The 22,164-nt window shown below is 52.6% G+C and overlaps 8 protein-coding genes across 8 annotated transcripts; 4 read left to right on the top strand and 4 right to left on the bottom strand.

The window, feature by feature from the left end:
- Positions 1-677, top strand: BO95DRAFT_441684 (guided entry of tail-anchored proteins factor 1). The gene has a single exon (XM_025586235.1). The coding sequence runs from the start codon at positions 30-32 to the stop codon at positions 459-461; it is 432 nt and encodes a 143-aa protein (XP_025443301.1). The 5' UTR covers positions 1-29; the 3' UTR covers positions 462-677.
- Positions 678-1,678: 1,001 nt separating this feature from the next.
- Positions 1,679-3,279, bottom strand: BO95DRAFT_411166 (RNA-binding protein). Its single transcript, XM_025584204.1, has 3 exons — positions 3,191-3,279; positions 2,493-3,126; positions 1,679-2,435 (listed from the first exon to the last, which is right to left on the bottom strand). Exons 1-3 carry the CDS (start codon positions 3,222-3,224, stop codon positions 1,718-1,720), a joined length of 1,386 nt encoding a protein of 461 aa, XP_025443302.1. The 5' UTR covers positions 3,225-3,279; the 3' UTR covers positions 1,679-1,717.
- A 203-nt stretch (positions 3,280-3,482) lies between these two features.
- BO95DRAFT_452249 (uncharacterized protein) lies at positions 3,483-4,184 on the top strand (the record flags this gene model as incomplete). Its single annotated transcript, XM_025588135.1, has 4 exons — positions 3,483-3,584; positions 3,641-3,862; positions 3,912-4,017; positions 4,078-4,184. The coding sequence occupies 4 exons, from the start codon at positions 3,483-3,485 to the stop codon at positions 4,182-4,184; spliced, it is 537 nt and encodes a 178-aa protein (XP_025443303.1).
- A 2,492-nt stretch (positions 4,185-6,676) lies between these two features.
- BO95DRAFT_411172 (putative sterol carrier protein) lies at positions 6,677-8,413 on the bottom strand. The gene is made up of 2 exons (XM_025584205.1): positions 7,743-8,413; positions 6,677-7,676 (listed from the first exon to the last, which is right to left on the bottom strand). The coding sequence occupies exons 1-2, from the start codon at positions 8,234-8,236 to the stop codon at positions 6,794-6,796; spliced, it is 1,377 nt and encodes a 458-aa protein (XP_025443304.1). The 5' UTR covers positions 8,237-8,413; the 3' UTR covers positions 6,677-6,793.
- Positions 8,414-11,447: 3,034 nt separating this feature from the next.
- On the top strand, positions 11,448-12,801 carry BO95DRAFT_360325 (putative mitochondrial carrier protein; the record flags this gene model as incomplete). The annotated part of the gene is made up of 6 exons (XM_025582477.1): positions 11,448-11,630; positions 11,702-11,736; positions 11,799-11,872; positions 11,936-12,154; positions 12,211-12,548; positions 12,598-12,801. The coding sequence occupies 6 exons, from the start codon at positions 11,448-11,450 to the stop codon at positions 12,799-12,801; spliced, it is 1,053 nt and encodes a 350-aa protein (XP_025443305.1).
- Positions 12,802-13,152: 351 nt separating this feature from the next.
- BO95DRAFT_441693 (putative pH signal transduction protein PalA) lies at positions 13,153-16,512 on the top strand. Its single transcript, XM_025586236.1, has 7 exons — positions 13,153-13,199; positions 13,262-13,499; positions 13,618-13,672; positions 13,757-14,651; positions 14,701-15,275; positions 15,330-15,732; positions 15,828-16,512. The coding sequence occupies exons 1-7, from the start codon at positions 13,192-13,194 to the stop codon at positions 16,267-16,269; spliced, it is 2,616 nt and encodes an 871-aa protein (XP_025443306.1). The 5' UTR covers positions 13,153-13,191; the 3' UTR covers positions 16,270-16,512.
- Positions 16,513-16,945: 433 nt separating this feature from the next.
- On the bottom strand, positions 16,946-18,753 carry BO95DRAFT_94709 (uncharacterized protein). The gene is made up of 2 exons (XM_025592348.1): positions 18,462-18,753; positions 16,946-18,413 (listed from the first exon to the last, which is right to left on the bottom strand). Exons 1-2 carry the CDS (start codon positions 18,640-18,642, stop codon positions 17,008-17,010), a joined length of 1,587 nt encoding a protein of 528 aa, XP_025443307.1. The 5' UTR covers positions 18,643-18,753; the 3' UTR covers positions 16,946-17,007.
- On the bottom strand, positions 18,754-21,715 carry BO95DRAFT_94708 (transcription factor domain-containing protein). Its single transcript, XM_025592347.1, has 6 exons — positions 21,486-21,715; positions 21,347-21,413; positions 20,733-21,159; positions 20,512-20,675; positions 19,446-20,460; positions 18,754-19,384 (listed from the first exon to the last, which is right to left on the bottom strand). The coding sequence occupies exons 1-6, from the start codon at positions 21,582-21,584 to the stop codon at positions 18,865-18,867; spliced, it is 2,292 nt and encodes a 763-aa protein (XP_025443308.1). The 5' UTR covers positions 21,585-21,715; the 3' UTR covers positions 18,754-18,864.
- Between the last annotated feature and the right edge of the window lie 449 nt (positions 21,716-22,164).

The raw sequence follows: 22,164 nt of genomic DNA on the forward strand, positions 1-22,164 counted from the left end.
TTCTTCTGCTGCAGTGTCGTAGCAGAGCCATGGAGGGGAGTGATGCACGCACCCACGCACCCACGCAAGCTATTTTTGAAGCCCTTAAGCTGACACATTTTATGTCTTTACCAAACAATTCAGATAAGGAGCTCGCGTCGCAGAAATCATCTTTCGATTGGGGCGTGAAAGCCGTCCGCTGGGTCGGTACAAGTGGCCTCAAGTTCTTCCTGCAATTCTGGTACTCGAAAACGCCCGTCTTCATGCTGCCGGAGGGTTGGGTCCCGTATTACGTGGCCTGGATTCTGTCGTTCCCCCGCGCGCCTTTCGGGTCCGTGAGCATCCAGGTTTGGAGTAATGTTTGTGCTACGGCGATCACCACTCTGGCTGAGATTGTTACGGCATTGCTGTTGCAAACGGATAACGGAGCGGCGGAGCCTGTTCCTGCTGGTGCTAGTGCCGAGGAGAAGAAAGGGCAATGAAGGACACGAAGACGACGGGGGAGAAAGGGGTTGTTTTAAGCGAGACTACTGGATGAGCAAAAAGGACAATTGTATAAAATGGAATGACGGTGATGATAATGGCTCTCATTATTTCTCTCATTTGGCGAATATTGAACTCGGATTCGAGTGAGTGTATCTTCATGATATTATGTGATTATTGTAAGAAAGTAAAGTCTCAAATGAACTAGGTGACGCGACAATGATATCAAATGCTCATCAGATATGAAAACAATCGTTTATCGTCAAAAACTCCTATACCGTAGTACGGAATCTCAGGGCTTGACTCTATGATTGGTATATCATCACACGAACAGAAAAAAAAGTGCAGAGTCCGACTCCTTCGACAGAGCATCTGTGATCCTGCGTAATCACCGCTTTCCATAAGCTACAGACTCGTTGGAGAGAAAATGAAAAAAAGCATAGATGAACTCCTCGCCTCAAAAATGAGCCCCATTGAGTTACCCACCACCAATCCCCAAAAGGGTTCGGTCGTGAGCAATCGCATGACTATCCAAACACGACGAAAGGCAACCCAGATCAAAACCCCTCTCCAGCACAAGCCCGTACCGCCATTGTTTCCACCGAGAGAGGGTAGGACCTCTTCCGACGTCGGATACGAATGCGAGCACTGGGAGGGAACAGGGCAATAAGCCGCTATCGAATTGCTTCTATGGCGGCGCGTTTCCGCATTGCCTGACTGGGCCCACAAGGGACGATTTAAACAGTCAGGGTGTCCGGGGACTTTCCCAAAAGCTGGTTGAAGAGAATTCCCCGAGGGGATTTCTCTGTGTGTGAGCTTCGAATGCGATTCTTTGAGCGAGGAGTTGGAAGAAAGAAAGAGACAAAAGAAAATCAAATGGTAGAAATACCGTAGCTGCAAATTTATGCGAGGTAGTCAGTGGGCCCGGCTAGGCTGGTTACAGCCTAGTGTAGATCATGTGACTGTGGTGGGACCAGTTGGCCTCAGGCGGCCAACTGGTCGGAGGTGAAACTGCGAATCACAAGATCGGTTTCAAACTGCTGGCTTGAGACCCTCGGAATACTCCTGACTTCATATTGCATGCTGAGAAAGGCACCTGTGACTTGCATGGAGGTGGAACAAACTTATACGGATATTCCTTTATTCATGCCTAGCGAATAATACAATAACCATGTACAATTAAAATCAATCAACTCCGAGCGATATTTTATGCGATGAACAACACAACAATGACATTTTAGATAGAATGAAAGAATCAAGCGGTAGCCTTGGCCTTGACCTTCTTGCCGGTCTTCTTAGCCTTCTTAGTGGCGGGTGAGGCTGCGGCTTCAGTCTTCTTCGTTGATGGCTTGGCGGTCTCTTGCACAGCAGGGGACTGAGCTGCCTTCTTCTCCTTCTTGTTGGTCTTCTTAGGGGTATCTTCAACGGCCTTCACTGCTTCGACCTCCTCGGTTTTAGGAGCCTCAATAGTCTTGGCAGGTTCCTCGGCTGTTGGCTCGTCGGCCTCGATAGCCTTGCGCTCTTGCACAGGAACTTCGTCCACGCTCTTCAGTTGAGGAAGCTCCAGATCATATCCCAGAATGCTCTTCAGCTGCTCTGCCTTGGCCGCCCGTTTTTGCTGCTCCTTTTCAATGCGATCCGACCACTGCTCTCTCGTCTTGCCCTGCTCAAGTCGCCTCTTCTCGATCTTGTTCCACGGGGTTCGCTTGAACCGTCTGTTGGCGCCCTTCCAGATCTCAGGGTGCAGACGCTCCTGTGGGACAAATTTACATTTCAGGAGGTGTTTGTACAGGAGGTAGTTGTCCATGGTAGCCGCAGCGACCTTAGCATCGGATTCCGAATCGAACTCGATGAAAGCGTAATGTTTAGAGCGACCGGTGGTACGGTTACGGGAAAGACGCAGGCGGGTGACAGTACCGAATTGGTTGAAGTAGTCACGCATCTGGTGTTCGTAGAAACCGTGGGGAATACGTCTGAGAATAAGGCGGTTAGACGTGCGATGACAACAAGTAGCAGTACTTAATACTAACCCAACATAGATCGTACCGGGCCCCTCTGACTGGCCGGCATTCTCTTGCTGCTTCCTCACCTTGCGCTGCGCCTTCTTCAAGTCGGGGATCTTGGGCAGGGGTTTACTCTGGTCGAAGCCCTCGTCGTCGGAGTCGGCCTCGTCACCGCTGCTCTCAAAGCCGCGGATCAGAGCACTTGTGCGGTCATCCTCTTCACCCTCACGCTGGCTTACATCCGAGGCGGCAGAATCATCCTCATCCTCAGAATCTTCTTCCACAACAGGCTCGACCTTCTTGGGTTTGGTGTTCGCTTTGGCAGCTTTTTCTTTCGTGGCAGCGGCGGCGGTCCCATCTGACTTCTTTGACTTCTTGGTGCTGGGCTTCTCCTTGCTAGCCTTGACCTCGGTAGACTTTGCCTCTGGCTCACTCTCCTCGTTGTCACTGAGGAAGTCGGCGGCACGCTTACGGGGCTTGACCTGTCTAGCCGGCTCGCCGTTGACCTTCAGTTTCGACGAAGTTTCGGCCTTGACAGGTGCCTCGGTCTTCTTGGCCTTCTTGATAGCCGGCTTGGGAGTTTCCTTAGGAGGTTGAGCAGGTTTGGCGTCGACCTTCTTGGTCTTCTTTGCGGGCGAGTCGGCGGCAACGGCGTTGGCAGCTGTCAGTGGTCAGTCGCAGGGGATCAATTAGCGCAACAAGCAGGGAAGAGAAAAATTACATACCCTTGCGCTTCTTGTCTTTCTTGTCCGGAGCCATCCTGTTGTGATCTGGCGTAGAAATGTAGGCTGGTGTTTGAAGCGCTACAATCGGCGGGCTTTGCGAAAAGGTGCGGGAAACTTTTTTTCTGCTCGCAATTTTTCCGCCGCCAAGCGGTGAGTTCGAGCCCGGCCGGCCGACCATCAGTGAATTTCACTCGGCGTGGCTGCCGCTGACTACTCCAGTCAGTCTATCTGGAGGGAGTCAGCCATCTTATCCTCATTTGTCCCCTCTCTTTGCTGCCTCTTATTCGATGCCATGGGAAAGTCTAAGAATGCAAATCGGCCACTGACACAAGAAGAGATCTGGGATGATTCTGCGCTGGTCCAGAGTTGGGATGAAGCTGTCGAGGAATACAAAGTATGAGCTCCTCTGTTGGGGGCACGTGATTCAAATGCTAACGACGACCACGACAGCTCTATCACAGCATCCAGGCAAGAGGAGAGAATGTAGATGATGTACTGAGAGAGGCAGAGGCTGAAGCGGGCTCTCAGGATGTCTTACCGGCGCAAGAATCGGATGGAGCGGTTGATAGCATGGATCATGACGCCGAACCGCCGTCTGTAGTTGATGCAACTCCTGCTGAAGCAAAAGTCACTGTCGGTTCTCAACAGGCCCCTACTCTTCAGACCTCGAAGGTAAGTCTAAAACTCCATCTTCTGGGCTGCATATGCTCACTTCTTTCAGACAACAGGGCAGACATCCGCAGCTGCAAATCCAACAATTGCGCCCACTGGCCAAGGCTTCACTCCTGCAGGAGCAGTGCCTCCGCCTCATGCTGCTCTAGCACAAGGTAAGGCTCTTGTGGTACTCAAATCAGGGCTGGTAGCAAGATACTGACGCCGGCGAATAGTGCAAGATGAAGGCTTGAAGAATCTCATGATGGCCTGGTATTATGCTGGATACTATACCGGTCTCTATGAAGGGCAGCAGCGAGCAAATCAAAATCAAGGTTCCTGAACAATCCTGTGGCTTTACTGCATGGCGAACCATTTCACTACTATATACCCAGAGCTATCATGTTGCCCATGCATGGGTTGCAATCACGGAAATCGCCCATAAGCGAATGTTTGCCTATTGACTCGCACGGGGTATTTCTGCATAGCCGACATTTTCGTCTCATAGCACTGAATTCTTATTTCTTTTTGCGGATTAACTATCCTATCGAGTATTCTATGGATACCAACTCGCGCGACTAAACGAGCTCCACCAAGCAAACCAAAAACTAAGGTGGGAAAATTCACAATCATCATGCCTCATACATAGCACCGTAACAACAAAGACTTTAACACCAAAACTTGGGTTTACCGGCAGTTGCCTATGCCGGCACCGGGCGAGCACCCTCGGGGCATCACAGACCGGGGAGACCACCGCCGCTCAGCAGACCGCCGACAAGGGGTAATTTCGCAAAAGGGTTGTCGTTCACGATGTGAGTCTTGCTAGGCTTGGGAGACTGGGCGGCAGCGCTGGCAGCAGGAGTCGCCTCAGTGGGAGTAGTGGAAGAAGGACTCGTGTTCGCATCCTCCATCGGAGCGTTCTGGTTCTCAGTCTTGTCGGCGGTTGCGGAAGAGGCATCGTTGGAGTTGTCGTTCGCCTCCTGGGTTTCCTTGTATTTCTCAATCATCTCCTCCATCATCTTGGCGGCAGACTTGAGTCAGATATTAGCATACGCCTTCGAAGCCATATCTAGGGCTGGATCTTTACCTCGATCCCCTGCATAGCGTAGTCGTTTTCATTGGCGACATCGTCGCGCTTGACAGGCATGGCGGACGCCATCAAGGCCATGAAAAGGCAGAGCACAAGGACGGAGAGGCTGAAGCGGGCCATTGCGATTTGCTAAGATCAAAAAAATATTGGGGGTTTGAAAGTTAAAGAGTGGACAGGCGTACTAGACGAGGCGATCTATAGCCAAGGTTGACAAACAATGAATTGGAAAGGAAAGAAGAAAAAGAGAAAGACCTCCGAACGACGACTGTAAAACTGAATCCGAACACTTTCCTGGTTTTCTACAGGGAGGAGAGATGAAGTCAAGCTTTATAACTGGCATCTTGCCAGGGCCTTCCAACTAGGAGTGGAGGGCGATCATAGGGAGTGCGGCCACTCGCGCCTCCTCAAAGCATTGGAATTGAAGATCCGAGTTTCTATTGTCACCCTCTCAAGACTCGACGCCCCTCCCTCCCCGTGCGACAATGCACCAGCACCTCGCGGCAAGCCAGTCATGGTTATGCACCTTGATTGCAGGAATGCAAGGGGCGGGCACACCATCAGTAAGTTACCATTGATCCACGCCACCGCAGCCTCCTGCCGCCTTGGTTCAGCCAGGCACCGCGCCCTGTGAAGCTTATTATCAGTCAATTGAGTACGTACTGTACATTCCAAGCGGGATACTGATCCTGGCCATGATTGCCCTAGGAATTGCACGACATAACCACCTCCCTCGATCGAATCTTAAGGGATGGTTTTGTTCCACAAGGATGGCCCGGTTGCTGACTCGCTCCGTAGCGCATACCTGATAACTAATGGTTGCAACGCGCACCGCACCCTCTCTTCCCTCCGTCAGGGATGGCTGGCAGACTTCAGGTTTAATGTTGAACTGTTCTACAAGCTTGCTTTCTGCCAGCGCGAGCCAACGGAACAGGACCACTTATAACACTTCTACGGGTTTGAATGTACCTCCCTGCTTTGACACGTACCGCCCCATTTCAGATTGACAGCGGACGCAACACGAGGGAGAAAGAAAATTGGACAAGAGAGTCCAGGGGGTTCAATTTTGGCACAAATTTGACCTCGAATATCATGGAGAGTATGACGGACGAGACTTCGAAAGTGCCTTTTGCAGTCTAGGCTACGTGTCGATATATCCTGTAGGTTAGTGCGCACAGAACGAAAAACAAGAAAGGTTGAGCAAGAGAGCATGGCTTGACACAGGCGAATCGAGGAAAATCATCTTTTTCCAGGATCCGAGCTAGTTTCAAGCTCTCATACCACGCAAGACTTGTTGCAACATCCAACTCTATAAGAGATAAGAGTTGTTGGATATGCGAAGGCATGGAAACGATGTAACGGGTTTTTCAAACAAGGGATGTGTGCTCAAAAGCGAACCCAACTACAGCGTGATGAGATGGCTAGACCAACCCTGCGCCACGTGATGGGATTAGAACGAGCATGCGAAAAGTTCGCTCTTGGTCTCGAAGCTAAAATTTGCAAACAGAACGTGCCAAAGGGCATCTATCCGCAAGGGTATGTTGGAGACCTGGTATGATAAAAGAAGAAGGAAAATAGTTGAACTGTGAAGATGCGCGAAAATTTAAGCAGCGCGGTGGACCGCACCCGCTTATGTCAGCTACGCGCGTGCGCGCGCGGCGCAACGTGCTGCCGAGAGGATCGCGGTTACACACAAGGGCATGGCATGAACTTGAGACTTGAGAGGAACTTGAGAAAGTGCATCAGTCGATACCAATAGTCCAATGGCTTAGCTTTACAGCTTGTACTGTGCTACATATCCACAATGCTATAATCTACCCCCAGTGCCCACAGTTGCCCTATACACATCCTTCGAGCTAGAAGCGTTAGAACCGCGCCAGCACCCGGTCCTGCGTGTCGGCCAACGCCCACTTGTCCCTATGTTTCCGACTCTGGACTGATCGAGCTTGCTCTGCTGTGAAGCCCTTGGCTTCGACAGCCGGGTTGTATCCAAGCCCCGTGATCTTTGCCACTGTCTCCGATGGTACTGGTGTTGCGGCCTTGCCATCTGCTCGCTTGTATACGGTGACCACGACGGCACCTCCCAACCCCAGGTTGTGCTGAAGGGCGACATCTGTGCCGTCACCTAAGCGATTGTTGGCCCAGCCACGCAGGTGCCAAACAAGCTCTGCACATTGCGCCAAGCCCGTTGCCCCCAATGGATGACCCTTGGAGATAAGGCCTCCAGAAGGGTTAATGACCATCTTTCCACCATATGTGATGTCGCCTTGTCGCACCATTTCGTGCGCCTTTCCCGGCTCACACAGCTCTAGTGCATCAATGGTGATCATCTCGTTGGCAGAAAAGCAGTCGTGTAGCTCGCACACCTTGATATCCTTAACGTTCACTCCCGCCTCAGCTGCTGCAGCTCGGCACGCATTGCGAGCCATGCCGAATCCCATCAAGTCAATAGAGCTGCGATCATACACGGAGCTGTGATCAGTGGCGAGCGTCTGACCCGCAATCAGGATTGCTTGGTCTTTCAGGTGGGGACGCGCCTCAAGGAAGGCTTGAGAGACGACCACAGCAGCGGCCGCGCCATCAGATGTTGGACAGCACTGCAGCTTCGTCAGAGGTGCGTGGATCATCGGCGACTTAAGGATCTGGTCAAGAGTATATTCGTCCTGAAATTGGGAGTATGGATTGCGCTTAGAATGCTCGTGGTTAATCCGCGCGATGTTGGCAAAGTCTTTGGCTTCAGCACCATACCTGCATGTGACAATTTAGTTCATTCCTTTCAACTTAGCAGCGATCGGTTCCAGACCACACACTTACTTCTCCATATACTCGCGACCAGCGTTGCCGAACATCTGTGCTGCACCTGGGGCATTCGTGACTCCTCTAGTCTCGGCCATCATTTTGCCAAACAGGCCGGTCGGGTTTGCGCGATCGCTGTAGACCGACTGGAGACTACCGGGACTCATCTTCTCAAAGCCAACAACCAGGATGCAGTCTGCGGCCCCGTGAGAGACCAGCGTTCGGGCCATAGCCAAACCTGTAGACCCTGTGGAACAGTTGTTATTGACATTGTAGATGGGAACCTGCGTGAGTCCAAATTGATAAAAGACGCGCTGCCCGCAGGTACTATCTCCGTACACGTAGCATGCAACCCCTTGCTCGACCTCGTCATAGTTGATGTGGGCATCCAGCATAGCCTTGACCCCAGCTTCAAAACCCAGCTCTTGATAATCAACCTTGCCACGCGGTTTTATGAACTTGGTCATGCCAACTCCCAGAACGTAGGCGGGACCTGAAGGCTTCTTGCCCATGTTGATCGGTCGGAGAACGAAATGGGGGGAGTTCTTTCTTTAGGGCTTGCGATCCGATTCAGTCAGCGCGAATTGAACCTAACATATGTGTCAAGAGATACTCTGCTGGAAGTTGGTTGACTTGAGCGACGCGAGATTCAGGAGGTAGTATGGCAGGCGTAGTTATGTGTTTTGATGGTGGTAGTGCAAACATCAAGTGGTCCGATGCGGAGTAACGCTCCTTTTTGCGGGGAAACCGCCTACGGGACCGAGGTCCCGAGGGTAAGCCCCCCAAGCCCCCTTCCCCACTTACCTTACCTTGCATGAGGATTAAACAATAATGATTGAGTTTATGATTGAAATCTCCTATTTTCGTATCGCAGAACACATTGGCGAGATTTCTGGTTCTTTATGAATATTCAGTATTTGGATCCTGTCACACCTGAGAATGGATCATATCACGCACGAGCCCAGAACATAAAGATTGAGCATATATATACCTATAAACTGTACAGTACTTGTGGAACCCCGAATTGAGGATCTCGCATAATATAAGATGAAAACAGACCCTGGCTGCTAAGACTGGTGCTACCATGAAATACGCAGTCAACCCACTGGGCCAACTCCCTGTCTACTTCTACTTTGGGTATTGAGTAGCCTGACCGTGGACCACGCTCCTCTTCCCCGTTGTCTTGTTTCCTCGAGATGCATTGCGGTACGAAGCACGGGAGTCGCCCACCAATTAGCATCGACACAAATCGAGTGACCATAGCGTTGCTTTCAATAATTGATTGCTACAGAATCCTGATCCATGATCCCAAGGGTGTGTGCACCTCTCCGTGGATCGACAATGCCAACCAAGTCTCGGAGAGATGATTCGTTCAATCAAGACAGTGAAGTGATCAGAGGTATCACCACCAAGACTTTGTCTTGCCTAAAGAGCCAATGATGATCGTGGAGTCCTCGATGCTGGTATTTTGACCGACCCAGCACAAGATGAATTACGACACCAGTGCCACGGCCCAACCAAGAGCTTCCATGGTTGAGTAGCGATCATCTTATCTGCGCGCGCATGTTCGAAGGCCCACAGTCTACCATCAACCCGTTGCTGGCGATCTGGGCCAAGCTTTCGATAAAGAGTGCCGAGTCATGAAGTGAGGGAAAGGGTCATCAGGGAAGCATGGTGGTGATCGTTTATGTGGTTAACTTGCATGTGAAGCTTGTAAGTTATGCTTGTCGCGACAAAAAGAGGGGAGGTGGGAGGTGGGGGATATTATTCAACACCTCGATGTGGCACACCACATACCCCAGAGAGGACTTGACTTGCCTGCCCAGTTCTTGCCACATGTTTTGAATGTGGGCTGAAGACCGCTCGCTCTACTTACTCTTACACTATTGTACATATCTTACTCGAGTATATACGAGTAATCCACATGTAGCAGTAAACTCCGGCAGAACAACCGACTGGCATGTTTTGCATCCGTATCAGGCAAGGACCACAGGACTAGAATCATCAACCATCAGATCCCGACTGGTGGCTTGCAGTGTGGTTCAGCCAGGGCGGGGTAGAGTCATTGATGGACTGATTGATTGATTGATCGATCGATTTATTCTTATTGCCCTCGATGCCGTAGACGATCCGTCCGGGCGGCGGGTGCAACCACCGCAACTACCGCAACCACCGACCGGACTGGTTTGGTCCGCTGCAGCTCCCTTTCCTTCTTTGCCACATCGCTCAGTGTTCAAAGTCTGTCATATTTTGCATCCTGAGTATGTGTATTGAATGGGCTTATAGCGGGGGGTTGTCTAATGAGGGATAATCACTTCCCGCTCGGTTAAACATTTCGCAGAGAAAAATGTAGACTATCAACTATCAACGGACCCACAAGAGGCTACTACTCGATTACTATCGTTTGGCTAAGCAAACAGATGGAAACAGAGGCACACCAGTCAATTGGATGGGCAATCCCATCTTCTCAACCGTTTCTCCGTTGAACGGATGCAGAAACAACCTTTAGGGAGTAGGTTAGTCTACCTAGTATATTTTGACGCTTTTGCAAAGTTGCACTGGATGCCTCACGACGACGTCACTGGACGGGGACCCGACTAAGCCTGTTCAAAGTGGCCGGCCACTACTGCAGTGACTGAGTGATCCAGTGATTCAATGATCCACTGGGTACTCCGTACTAGGTAGGTAGTCATCCTCCAGTGAGTGGCTTCCCACCCACACCTCTACAGTCCACAATAATGAATTAATGATCAATCCATGCTCTCTGCCCAAATTTCTCGAAGGACTGACCGAGTAGTCTACACAGTATGCTGTCTATGCTGTCTATGCTGTCTCTGCTTTCTCTGCATCAACTTAAGTCAAACTAAAACCCGACTAGGCTCACTAAAGTTAACTCCTGCTGAAACTAACCCAAACTAAGTACCACTGCTGCTCACCCACTGGTTGAGCGATTTTCTGGTAACCCCATCTGTCTTGTCTAGTCGTGATGATTGTCGACTCGCTCCCTCCCTCTCTCTTTTTAGTCTCTACTACTAATCCGTAAACTTCCTTCCATTCTTCTTCGACCTTATTCTTCTTCCCTGCCATCCGCACAGTCCATTGTCTTCCCGACTCTGGCCTTCGGCTGCCACCACACTGTGTCGCAGTTGTTCCGCATAGGTACGTGGAGCTTGTCGTCTCGCGGATGAGAATTTAATTCCTCCTAGCTAGAAGGTGCGAGGACTGGCGTGCTTTGAAAAGTAGTGGCTCACCCTTATACATCCTCAATAGGTCTTCCTGGACAACAGTGCAAGGCTTCAGTTGGTGGAAAGAGAAAATTGAATCCGGACTTCAATCTTGCATTCGCGACCTCTCAGTGCGCTCTCGAGCTGGACGTCGCCTATTCGACCCCGGGAAACATTCAGTAGCAATTCAGTAGCTCCAGAGCTGCTGTGTGCTGGTGCGATCTCCTCCACTGACCGCCGTCAACCCCACCCTTTGAGAGGGAATACCTCCTTTCTTTCAGCCGTGAAAGAAAACTGTTCAGGAGGTTGTCGGGATCTGCTTCATGGATAATTGTGGGACGCTGAACGGTCTGCTCGCACGTTGAGAGACCGCTTTGCGTTCCATAGGGTTCCCCAGCCTGCTTGTTCCTGTCGACCTGCCTATAACAACAGCCATTCCAACTGAACATACACAACCAAAGAGGCCTGTTCATCTGCCGCAGATGGGATACCTTCAGGCATGACTCTAGATAAACGCGCTGAACATGCACCCTTTACCCCGACCCTTTCGAAATCTCCTCCCCTAGCCATGTCGAACCGAAGTCCCTGGCTTATGGACGAAACCAAGCGAAACAGACTGCTCAAGAGGTACAAAACCCAGGTGGCCTCGGCGACTTCGACAGTTTGTGCCACCCTCGCTGTGGTAGGTCAATACCGAGCAGAAGCGATGGACCTATGGAATGAGCTGACCGGAGGTGCGAACGGCTGGCGTAGACTCCATTGGAAAATGTCAAAACTCGTATGCAGACGTGAGTGCGATTCGCTCGTGGGACGAGATGGGTGAGGTTCCTTGCTGATGGATTCGATGCAGACATAATTTCAAGAATGTCTTCCAATGCGTCCGTTACCTGTGGCGTACCGAAGGACCCCGCGGTTACGTTGCTGGTAGGTCGACATCGCCCCTTGGATTCTGCGCGACAGAGCATTAATGTAAATGTCGAATCTCAGGAGCCCTGCCACCTCTAGCAAGCGTTACGGCGGTCCGAGTGGTTAACTTTACAACGTACAACGCGGCCAAACATCGAATCTCCGATTTCATTGAGGGAATGACCGGGGAATCGCCACTGGCGATGTATAACCAGCCAGGCAGTAGCCCCACTTTGTCGACGCTGTTCACCTTCACCGCTGCTGGCCTCGTTGCTGGCCTTATAACCTCCCCCCTAGCCTGTATGTTCTGGCGCTGTGGATTATAGGCAAGTATTCTGCCCGCTGACGTGCGATAGGCCCCTTTGAGCTCGCCAAAAATGTGGTTCAGACCTCGGTCTTGGTTTCGAACCGTGCACAGGCCGCCCCGGACGCAGTCAATGATCCTTCTCTTCGCAAAAAGCCACGCCTGGGAACCGTAGAGGCCATCAAACAGATCATTCAGCGGTATGGTATCCGCGGGTTGTACACGGGATTTCATCTTCACGCTATGCGGGATACGCTCGGCTCTGGTCTCTATTTCACCGTCTATGAAACTGTCAAACAACTTGCAGCGAAGGAGCTGGGTCCTGACAAGTCTCCGTTCGGAGCGCCCATGATCGCGGGTGCCATTTGCAGCACCGTCCCTTGGTTCTGTGTAAGCTTTGTCCAGAATTTGATCCCAGCTTCCCAGCTAACTGGATTAGACCTATCCACTTGACACCCGGAAAACTCGCGCACAGAGTGTCCTGCTCGGAAAAACAAAGGAGGTGGGCGAGGCAACGGCCGCCGTAGCCAAATCGAGCATGTACAAGGGACTTTCGATTATATTGATACGGACGGGGGTCAATAATATGATCCTCCTTAGTATCTTTGAGTATATCAAAATGAGGATAAACGAGCTGGACTAGTATATGACGAAAGGCTCACTGACCGGGTGGAATGCGTACAGTACATGTGTGTGTGTGTGTGTGTGTGTGTGGGTGTATTGTTGGGCGTATATGGTCGGACTTTTTGTTATGATCCTTCTTCAAGTACATAATGGCATGAGCTCCAAGCCGCAAATACAGAATGAATTATGTTGGATGTCTATGTGCTTTTCATAGTATATAAATGTAGACATAATTCAGTACGTAGATGTAAAAGTGTACCTGACGGTGGGTATCTCTGCCTCAGGCACAGAACCAAAACGTCATGCGTTGCCCCGGCGGGGTCCAGGATTGGGCTTTTCTGTCAACAAAACTTCCCCGCCATCGGCCGACCGTTCTCACTCGCCTGCGTGCGCTCAATCGAAGGACACGATGGCATCGTATGTGAATTCAATCTTCTTAACCTCTTAGCCTTCTCTGGAATCCGCTAACTCGGATACAGTAATATCCTCCAGATCCCATTACGGCGGTCGCACCCCGTCTCCCTCAACGATGCCATTACGCAGTATATCTCCTCGAAATATGACCAGCGTCCGGATATGTTCGCCGAGGATCTCCTGATCATCGACCGGCTGCGGAGCGAAGCAATCAATGTCCAGGAGGCACATGTTAGTGGAACCAGCCGGCTGGTCACCTACGCGGCGCAGCTGAAGTGGCTTGGCGGCAAATTTCCAGTCGATGTAAGCCATGTCCGCTCATGCCCTTTCTGGAGACAGATATCGAAGTGCACCCCCGCATGAAAGATCTGTGGAACCGAAGAAGAAGTAGTGACTGTGCTAATTGCTCGAACTGCCGCAGGTTGGCGTGGAATTCCCATGGTACCCGGCCTTTGGATTCAACACCTCGAGACCAAGTACGTTAGAAGACACCAGACCGCTCGGAGCACCCTGACAAGAGAGAACCCCCCTCAAGCTGATACCTTTGGGCTACTGCATAGTCTCGCAAAACAACCTTCGTTACGAACTCGCCAACATCATATACAATCTCGCAGCCTTGTACTCGCAGCTCGCATTCTCCGTGAACCGAACTACTGCGGACGGACTCAAACAGGCATGCAACTACTTCTGTCAAGCGGCGGGCGTTCTGGTGCACCTCCGATGCGATATTCTACCTGATCTTCGCACATCTCCGCCGGAAGACATGGACGAGATGACTCTTCAGAGCCTGGAGCAGCTTCTTCTCGCGCAAGCGCAGGAATGTTTCTGGCAGAAGGCCGTGAAGGACGGGCTGAAGGACGCCTCGATTGCTCGACTGGCCGCCAAGGTCTCGGATTTGTACGCCGACGCGGGCGACCATGCGGTCAAGTCGAATGCGATCAGTCCGGAGTGGATTCACCACATGACTGCCAAGCACCATCACTTCGCGGCCGCGGCGCAGTACCGACAGTCGTTGGATTGCCTGGAGAAACGCAAGTATGGTGAGGAGGTGGCGCGGCTGAAGGACAGTGAGCTCTGTGTGAACGAGGCGCTCAAGGAGTCCCGTTGGATCAACCGCACGGTGTTGGGGGATCTGCAGGGCCTCAAGAGCCGCGTCACAGAGGATCTAAAGCGCGCGGAGAAGGATAATGATATCATCTACTTGAATCCAGTGCCGCCCAAGTCGGAGCTGAAACTGATCGATCGCGCGTGTATGGTGGCCGCGAAAGCGCCGTCGCAGGTGACAGATGCCGTCTCGATGCTTGGGGAGAACGGGCCCCTAGGCCAGCCGCTATTCACGAAGTTGGTGCCATACGCGGTGCATATCGCGGCAAGCATCTACTCTGATAGGAGAGATAGATTAGTCAACGAGAGGATCATCGGAGAACTGGAGACTATGACGGACAAATTGCGAGAGTAAGTGCCTCGAACCCTTACATAAGGACCAGCCTACTGACAAACTCAGTCTGCTTTCTTCCCTCAATCTCCCAGGTTCCCTACAAGCACTTGAAAAGCCGTTGGGACTACCCCCGACCTTGGTCTCTCACGCAGAGGAGATGCGCCAGCAGGATGGTCTCTACCGGTTGCGTAGGTCTCTCGAGGATACAGCCAAGGTCAAGGGCAACGACAGAGCAGTATACACCGAAGGAGTAGAGCTTCTTGCGGCCGAGAAAGCAGAAGATGATGCATCACGCCGCCGGTATGGCACTGACCGGTGGACACGTGCGTCGTCCGAAGAAGCAGCTTCTAAGCTCTACACAACGTCCCGAGAGATTGAAGGGTACTTCACGTCAGCTCAAAGTAGCGATAACCTCGTGGAACAGAAGCTGAAAGCCTCGGAGGCGGTCTTCCGCGTGCTGACCGGCAAAAACCGGGACCTCGAACTGTACGTTCCCAGCAGTCGCAGGGCCGCGATTCCGCCCGAGGTTGAGCGGGAGGTGACGCGATTGCGTGGATGCTTGAGCGAGGTTAATCGACTGGAAAGCCGGCGTAAGCGACAGGTGCAGGCTCTCAAGGACAAGGCGCGGGCGGATGATATCAGTGAGTAAAACCGGTGTACACAATGCCAAAAACTCAGAACTAATCACCCAGCAGGCCGAGCACTGACCAAGGAAACTGCACGCTTGGAACGCGAGTTTCCCATGCAGCCCATTCAGGCGAGCCAGTTTGAGGACCTTTTCGAGGAGCAGCTCCGCCTGTATGACACCGACCTGCAGATGGTAGACGAGGAGCAGCAGGAGCAGGACCAGCTCGCATCACGCATCTGCGAGGCCAACCGGGCCTTCTCACGCGCACATACTGGCGATGCGTCGACAAAGGAAAGAGAACGTGCCCTGCAGGAACTGGAGAACGGATACCTGAAGTACAAGGAGATCATATCCAACATCGAAGTCGGGCGCAAATTCTACAACGACTTGGCCAAGATCGTAGGACGATTTCGCGACGATTGCAAGGCCTTTGTGCACAAGCGGAGGATGGAAGCTAGTCAGATCGAAGCGTGAGCAGCCTCTTACCCCCCCCCCCCCCCCCCCCCCCCCCCCCCCCCGAAGAACCAGTCCTCCTTACCAATTGAGCTAACCGCCTCCTTCATAGTGACATCTCCAGTGCTGCCGCAATGGCCTCACTGAACATCTCCCCACCCATTCGTCAACAGCAGCAGCATCCATCATATACGTCATCCGTCCCAACCACCCAACTCTATAGCCAGACTCCACATCAGGCATACGACCCAGTAGCAGCAGCACCTGTACCGGCGCAGCAACAGTCACGAGCAACATACAACGCACCCGCTCCGCCGCCTCAACCCCAAGCCGCCCCCATTCCCGCAGCAGTCCCGACGACACCGCAACAACCCCAACCTCAACCCCAAGCGCCGCCCCGCGCAGAACCCATGACCGCCCCGCAACCGACGCGGGCCAACGCGCGACCCCCAATGACGCCGGGCATGTGGACGCCGGAAATGGGGATTCGTTTCGGAGCGGCGGGCGGAGCAGCAGGGACGTGGGATCCAAGTAAAGGGGTCAAGTTCTCCTAGACACATACAGATCATATATTTCCAGTTTTGTAACACTTTTCGAGTCGTTCATCGCGAGGCTATCTAAGAGTTCATTGCGCCGTTTTTTTTCTCTGTTCCCTTATATCTTCTTAATCTATATTCGTTATGTGTGCATTGAACTGTGGAGTGTCACTTATACGTTCATATACTGTACGTGGCATGGGCGATTCACTGCCCCTCCTCCAGCATTCTTGCGACGTGACTTGGCAATTCTAGATAGAGCTATATGTCATACATACCCTTCTATTCAGAACTCAGGTAGTGGAAACTGGTTGTTTCTCTTCAAAGAAATAAGATACACATTGCTGGAGCAGTTTGCCAGAAAGTCGGACGCAGTCACTTTTGAAATGGCTTGTTCAGACAGGCTTGATCTTGGCTTCTGGATTCCGGGTTCGGAAGGAGTTAGGTACAGTACGCAGCCCCTCATCTCGTGGTCTGGAGACTACCGTCAACATGGCACATCCAGTCCAGTCGGCCAGTTCGGTTACTCAGCTGGTCTGGTCTGGCTCTGGACTTCTGAAAGGAACGCAGCGCGGTGGCAGTGTGCTCCGATCTATAGAATCACCCAAATCTGGTTAATTGCCCACGGATAACAGAGATATTCACTGATGAATTAAGAGCTCTGCTGGAGCATATATGTATGATTATTCCATTATACCCATGTGAGTGACGAGTAGGGTGCCCTCCCGCTCGGTGAGCCTTTAGTATTACGTGACATTATGTATCCAACGACGTGCAAGCTCTCAACATCACGTCCGCCGCCTCTGCAGCGATTGACCTAGTCGACGCTGTCAGACCCTCATGACAGGTGGCCGCCCGAAGGCGGACGATCCACGCGTCCCACGTCCGGCGGGAGATAGCATCCTTGCCGTCTCCTCGCGGGGTCCGCTCGTCGGCCTTAGCTTTACGGATAGCCCTGGCTTCTTTGCTTGCGGGAGTGGTGGGTGCCAGGCCTGACGGGCCACCAGACATGGTCGAAGTGGCGCCTGTTGTGCTGTTACTCCGCAGCGACATGGAGGCAGTCCTCCTTAGCATGGTTGAGTCACCGTCTCTGTCATCATCGTCCAATGACAGTCCCACCACAAACTCGTTTCCTGCGGCCTCACCCCTGCGATTCCAGATATCATCGCCTGTGATCACGGCCCAGATGGCTGCGGCCGAGATGTAAAGGTCAAGACACGGTTTGGTGACGATGCAGCCAGTGAAGCTCTCAGGTTGACTCTGAGGATAAAGGGAATAATCACCACCCTGGCCGTGGGAATGGCTGCCGATCCCAGAAGCAGGAGCAGAGAGAGCCATTCCCTCACTGCCCAACACAGATCCCATCATGACGAGGCCGACGTCGTCAAGAGTATCTAGGATGGATTCTTTGCTCATGAATGCCAGAAATGAGGTGAGGTTGAGCCAGGCCTCACTTTCAGAATGCTCGAAGCCAACTTTTGGCGGGGCGACCTTGAGCTGATCAGGAATAGGATTGTGAGCGGAATAGAAATGAGATGAGGGCTCCGCGCCTGTCGGTGCTTCAGGCCACTTTGCAGTAGAAAGTGGTGTTATCGACCGTGACTCCGTACTAGCAGGTGCAGGGGCAGGTGCGCTGTGCCGCGATTGCGGTGGTCGACGAAACCAATCTCCCGGAGCATCCTCCTGGAATATCTCTGCAATGACCTCACGGAAAAATGGCAGAGCGGCCCAGCAAACACCTCTCTTACACTTGATTCGCGTTTCCGCGTCATCAGCGAGCATGCCACCCCAATCACTGTGGTTGCTACTCAAGGATGACCCATAGTATGATGACGACGAGGAGAAGACAGTGGCACCGAGGTAGGGCGATAAGGAGGGGTGGTGTTGATGGCTGGTTCCGGCCATTGTGCCGGGCATGGGGTCGGTCGGGGGAAAGGTTCTGATGGCTTTGAGAAGGGTGAGGAGTTTACGTTGCGCTGGGGTGGGTGAGTAGTATGACCGGTCTGATTGTGTCGCGGGCTGCGTAGCGGTCGGCGTTGTCGGTGAATCGCCGTCAATCGATGGCTCTTGTTCAGTCCGATATGGCTGTCGGATACATATCGATCGCTCCAGCGTCTTAGAAGTGTGCGCGATTGTTCGCCACAGATCGATAAGGCCCTCCTCTACCAGGGTATCAATAAGATATGATCATTAGGTCCAGGTTAGCATACCGACTAGCCCGCTGTCTCCGCCATAATACATCTCGTTGATCACGCTGACGATTTCCCGTGCAGCCGTCTCAGCGGAGAGCTGATCGGCCATGTACAGGCTGACGATGCCGGTATACGGTCGCGTCGGCGAGCCTTGGACCCAATCGTTGGCCGTAGCGAGGGCATCGATGCGAAAATCCATGATTCCTCAATGAAACCATGATAGTAAAAGCGAGAGGGTTGAAGGTTATTCTCCGCATCATCACATGCCCTCCCAGAACCACCCCCCTCCTCCTTTGGGAGTCACGTGGTATGATATCATGACCCGGGTAACTGTTTGCGGTAATTTGGTAAGGTCCAGCAAGATATCCAGATCCGTTATCAGATAAGGAGGTGAGCGAAATTGCAGAACCATCATCGGCTTTCATTCAGGTTCGGGCAAGCTGTTTGGGCCCACCAAATGATCATCGGGCACAGGGACCGAGTCCAATCCCTCGCCTAGGAAGAAGTCCAGTTCACTGGGCCCGCCCTGAGAATTTTCATTCTCTGCTAATTGCTCCAACAGACTGAGGAATGGATCTTTCTCGCCGTCGCTGGTTCCGGCCCCGCCTCCAGTGACAGTGCCAGAGCTGCCTTGAGAGGGTGCGTCTGGTGTTAATGCCGTGCCAGGCGCGGCCTCGAATGGGAACGTTGCGTATTGTGGCTGGGCCGGTGGTGTCGGAGCAGTAAAGGAAGATTCGGACAAGAACGCTGCCGGAGAGTTGCTAACTCCAGGAGAAAATCCCAGACTGGTTTCCGGAAGAGTCAAGTCAGGCCCGGGGCCCCACGGTGGAGACGCCTGCGACGACTGGAAGCTTATCGATGGCCGTCCTTGGGAGGGGAGCGTCGCCGTAGCAGGATAGATGAGTCCGCCAGGGAAGTCTTGTCGGTCAAGGAGCGGGAGGCTGTGAAAGCAGGTTAGCAAATTTGTTTCTTTCAGCCAAGTGGTTCGGGTCAATGGCTTACGGCTCATCTCCATCCACCAACCGCACGTGTCCGCTCTCAACAGCCAAGCCTGGGTACCGGTCGAAAAAGTCTTCGAGGTGAAAGACAGGCGCAAACCGGACCGGGCGGGCTGCCATTGTGCGTACCAAGTCAGCATGACAGGTTGCAATGCGCTGTAGCATTTCCCGTTGATGCTGCACCCCGGCCCAATACTGCCGCAGCCAGGCCAACTGATGCATTTCACGATTCAGGAAGTCGGCGCTGGATGCGAACACCTCGCCTTCACGTCCGTGGTAGTGCACGCCGTGTACATGCACCGTGCCGGCGGTACAGACACAGTACGCCACGAGTGACGGCCATTCAATGCGTGGAGCGTGTCGGGCCAATTCAACTAGCTCGGCAATTGCATTGGCGTGCGAGAAACAGAGCGTGGTCGCCTCAATTTGCCAGGATTGATGCTGGCCGGTGCCGCGCAGTTCCACCAAGTCAATGGGAAGGAAGGGACGGTAAAGCAGGCAGTGCACTAGATGGTAGATCAGCTTGCTCAGTAGTAATAGTGTACTCTCTGGATGGCCGAAAAGCGTTTCGATTGAGGTAAAGAGATCCTGCGTGCCGGCGGCCCATAGGTCCAGCTCCTGTCGGATCTTGGACAAATTGGACAATGCATGCCACGGAAAATGGGAGTCGCCTTTGACACCTCCCGCCGCCAAATACCGATGAGTGACGCCTAGTATACGGGTAATGTCGACCAGTAAAGTTGGGCCCCCAGGGCCCTTGCGTCGGTCGGGAGAATAGTGAATGTTAGGGCCGACAGGATTGAAGCTTTCTCCAGTCTCCGAGCCAGCGCCCGGGAGCCGCAGTGCAATCGAGTGATCTGCAATAAGGCACGGCCGCTTGGAGCCGCAAGTCAGGAAGCGGTCCATGGTGTAGACTGTCCAGAACAGGCGGCGGCGCATCTCACGTTCGGAGGCGGGCAGGGTGGGGATGGAGACCTCGCGATACAAGTCCAGGGCCAAGGCCATAGCGACCGCATTTGCTGGCAAATAAATTAGTCTCGGCCGTTTGACCAAAATCGGAATAGACTCACAGAGAACCATATAGGCCGTTTTCCCACAGCCATGGGCGAAAAAGGTTTGAGAGAGCAACAAGAGTGTCTGTGTGCCGTCAATCGAGGGGTAATCGATGTCCACCAGCCGGCGAGCTTGTCGCGCATATTCCTGACTGCCGAGGACCGGGTTGGGATTGGTATAGCTGCAAGACCGATTTAGTACGAAAGTTCCAGCATGGAGGGGGAAGGGCCGCAAATACCGTGACGTCAAGGCGTAGATAGCCATAGACAAATGAACGGGCAATTGACCCAATTGATGGCGCTGTCGGGTTTGGGCTTCGTCTAGAATCCAGTAAGGCTTACCATGCAGACGAGAAAAATAAGTGTCGAGCATGGCGTCGGGTAACCGAGGTGGGAGTCCATAACTCTGCGGCGGTGGGGGCTGCGCAAAGGCCACGGAGGCTGGGGGTAACAATGGCGGGGGTTGCGGTCGTTGCTGTTGCTGTTGCTGTTGTTGTTGTTGTTGCTGCTGCTGCTGCTGCTGTTGCTCGACCGACTTGATGGGCGAGACGGACGAGACGGGCGAAATTGGAGAATCCTCCTGCAGACGTTTCTCAAGCCCGTCGACACGCTTCAACAGAGCCTCCAAGACATCCGTCTTGGGTCCGCGTTTCTTGGGGACAGCATCTGGAAGGAAAAATTGTGAGTGTTGTACTTGAGGTGGAGAACGAGGGAGAAACAAGAATTTAGAAAGACACCTCGGCGGGTGCACGGATGGTCTGATCGGGGCCGAGGGGAAAATAAACCAAACCAAACCAAACAAAACAAAACAAAACATCAAGATTGATACAGAGGAACAGGCAAAGCAACGAACCGTAGATGCATGGGCACTGGAAGACCTTGCAGGCTTCACAGCTCGGGCGCAGACGGTTGCATTTGATCTGAATCGAGAGAAAAAAGGCGAAAGGCAGGTCGTCAGCGGGGGATTTTGTGTAGGTCGGGATTTATTTTACCTTGCGTTTCCGACAGGATTTACAGTTCATTGATTCGCGGGGCTCGACATTAACACGTCGGGGTGTGAGACGGTCGATGCTGACCTGGGGGCGGGACATGGCATTCTCTATAACATGAATAGAGAGAAGAGACAAAAGGAGGAGGGGGGGGGGAGTAGCGAAGTCAAGTCAGTTAGATAACGAGGGAGGAGGAGAGTAAAGGGTAATAGTTGATCACGGATAGTCGTAGGCAAAGTGATAGAGGGATTCAAAAATAAAAGAGAGAGAGAGAGGGTGAGAGAGAGGAAGAGAAAGAGACCGCGAGAGACAGCGCGAGAGAAAGAAGGGAAAAGAGAGAAGAAGAAGCCCAGCACCCCCGGATTTATTGGCTGCACTGCAAACGCGGAGAAACCCAGTGGGGACAGTCAAGGTCAAAAAGGCTTAGCGGGGGGGAGAAGATGGAGGGGAAAGAGAGAAGAGAAAAGGGAATCGATGCGGGGGTAAGGGTAAAGTAAATTAAGCAATCAGAAGCATTGTCAGTCACTGCTGTCTGATTCAGTTGCAAAATCAGTCCAAAGGTTGACGAAAAGAAATGAATCATCCTGGGATCAAGAGGGGAGGAAGAAGAAGGGAGCTGGGAAAGCTGGGAAAGCTGCAGGGGTAAAACCATCATCGGTATCCCCCGGGATTTTCCCGCTTC

This window comes from Aspergillus brunneoviolaceus (genome assembly GCF_003184695.1).
Source record: "Aspergillus brunneoviolaceus CBS 621.78 unplaced genomic scaffold BO95scaffold_25, whole genome shotgun sequence".
Classification (NCBI taxonomy): domain Eukaryota; kingdom Fungi; phylum Ascomycota; class Eurotiomycetes; order Eurotiales; family Aspergillaceae; genus Aspergillus; species Aspergillus brunneoviolaceus.

Excerpts from the sequence above, each read along its gene's own strand:
- BO95DRAFT_94708 (XM_025592347.1), bottom strand. The coding sequence starts at position 21,584 with ATGTCCCGCCCCCAGGTCAGCATCGACCGTCTCACACCCCGACGTGTT. Across the intron at positions 21,414-21,485 it reads AATCCTGTCGGAAACGCAAG|ATCAAATGCAACCGTCTGCG; the intron begins GTAAAATAAATC and ends CTCTCGATTCAG. Across the intron at positions 21,160-21,346 it reads CCAGTGCCCATGCATCTACG|ATGCTGTCCCCAAGAAACGC; the intron begins GTTCGTTGCTTT and ends TTTTCCTTCCAG.
- BO95DRAFT_411166 (XM_025584204.1), bottom strand. The coding sequence starts at position 3,224 with ATGGCTCCGGACAAGAAAGACAAGAAGCGCAAGG. Across the intron at positions 3,127-3,190 it reads GAAAGACAAGAAGCGCAAGG|CTGCCAACGCCGTTGCCGCC; the intron begins GTATGTAATTTT and ends GACCACTGACAG. Across the intron at positions 2,436-2,492 it reads CCCGGTACGATCTATGTTGG|ACGTATTCCCCACGGTTTCT; the intron begins GTTAGTATTAAG and ends CCTTATTCTCAG.
- BO95DRAFT_94709 (XM_025592348.1), bottom strand. The coding sequence starts at position 18,642 with ATGGATTTTCGCATCGATGCCCTCGCTACGGCCAACGATTGGGTCCAA. Across the intron at positions 18,414-18,461 it reads CGGAGACAGCGGGCTAGTCG|AGGAGGGCCTTATCGATCTG; the intron begins GTATGCTAACCT and ends ATACCCTGGTAG.
- BO95DRAFT_441693 (XM_025586236.1), top strand. Across the intron at positions 13,500-13,617 it reads GCGGCAAATTTCCAGTCGAT|GTTGGCGTGGAATTCCCATG; the intron begins GTAAGCCATGTC and ends GAACTGCCGCAG. Across the intron at positions 13,673-13,756 it reads ATTCAACACCTCGAGACCAA|TCTCGCAAAACAACCTTCGT; the intron begins GTACGTTAGAAG and ends GCTACTGCATAG.
- BO95DRAFT_441684 (XM_025586235.1), top strand. The coding sequence starts at position 30 with ATGGAGGGGAGTGATGCACGCACCCACGCACCCACGCAAGCTATTTTT.
- BO95DRAFT_411172 (XM_025584205.1), bottom strand. The coding sequence starts at position 8,236 with ATGGGCAAGAAGCCTTCAGGTCCCGCCTACGTTCTGGGAGTTGGCATG. Across the intron at positions 7,677-7,742 it reads GGTCGCGAGTATATGGAGAA|GTATGGTGCTGAAGCCAAAG; the intron begins GTAAGTGTGTGG and ends TGTCACATGCAG.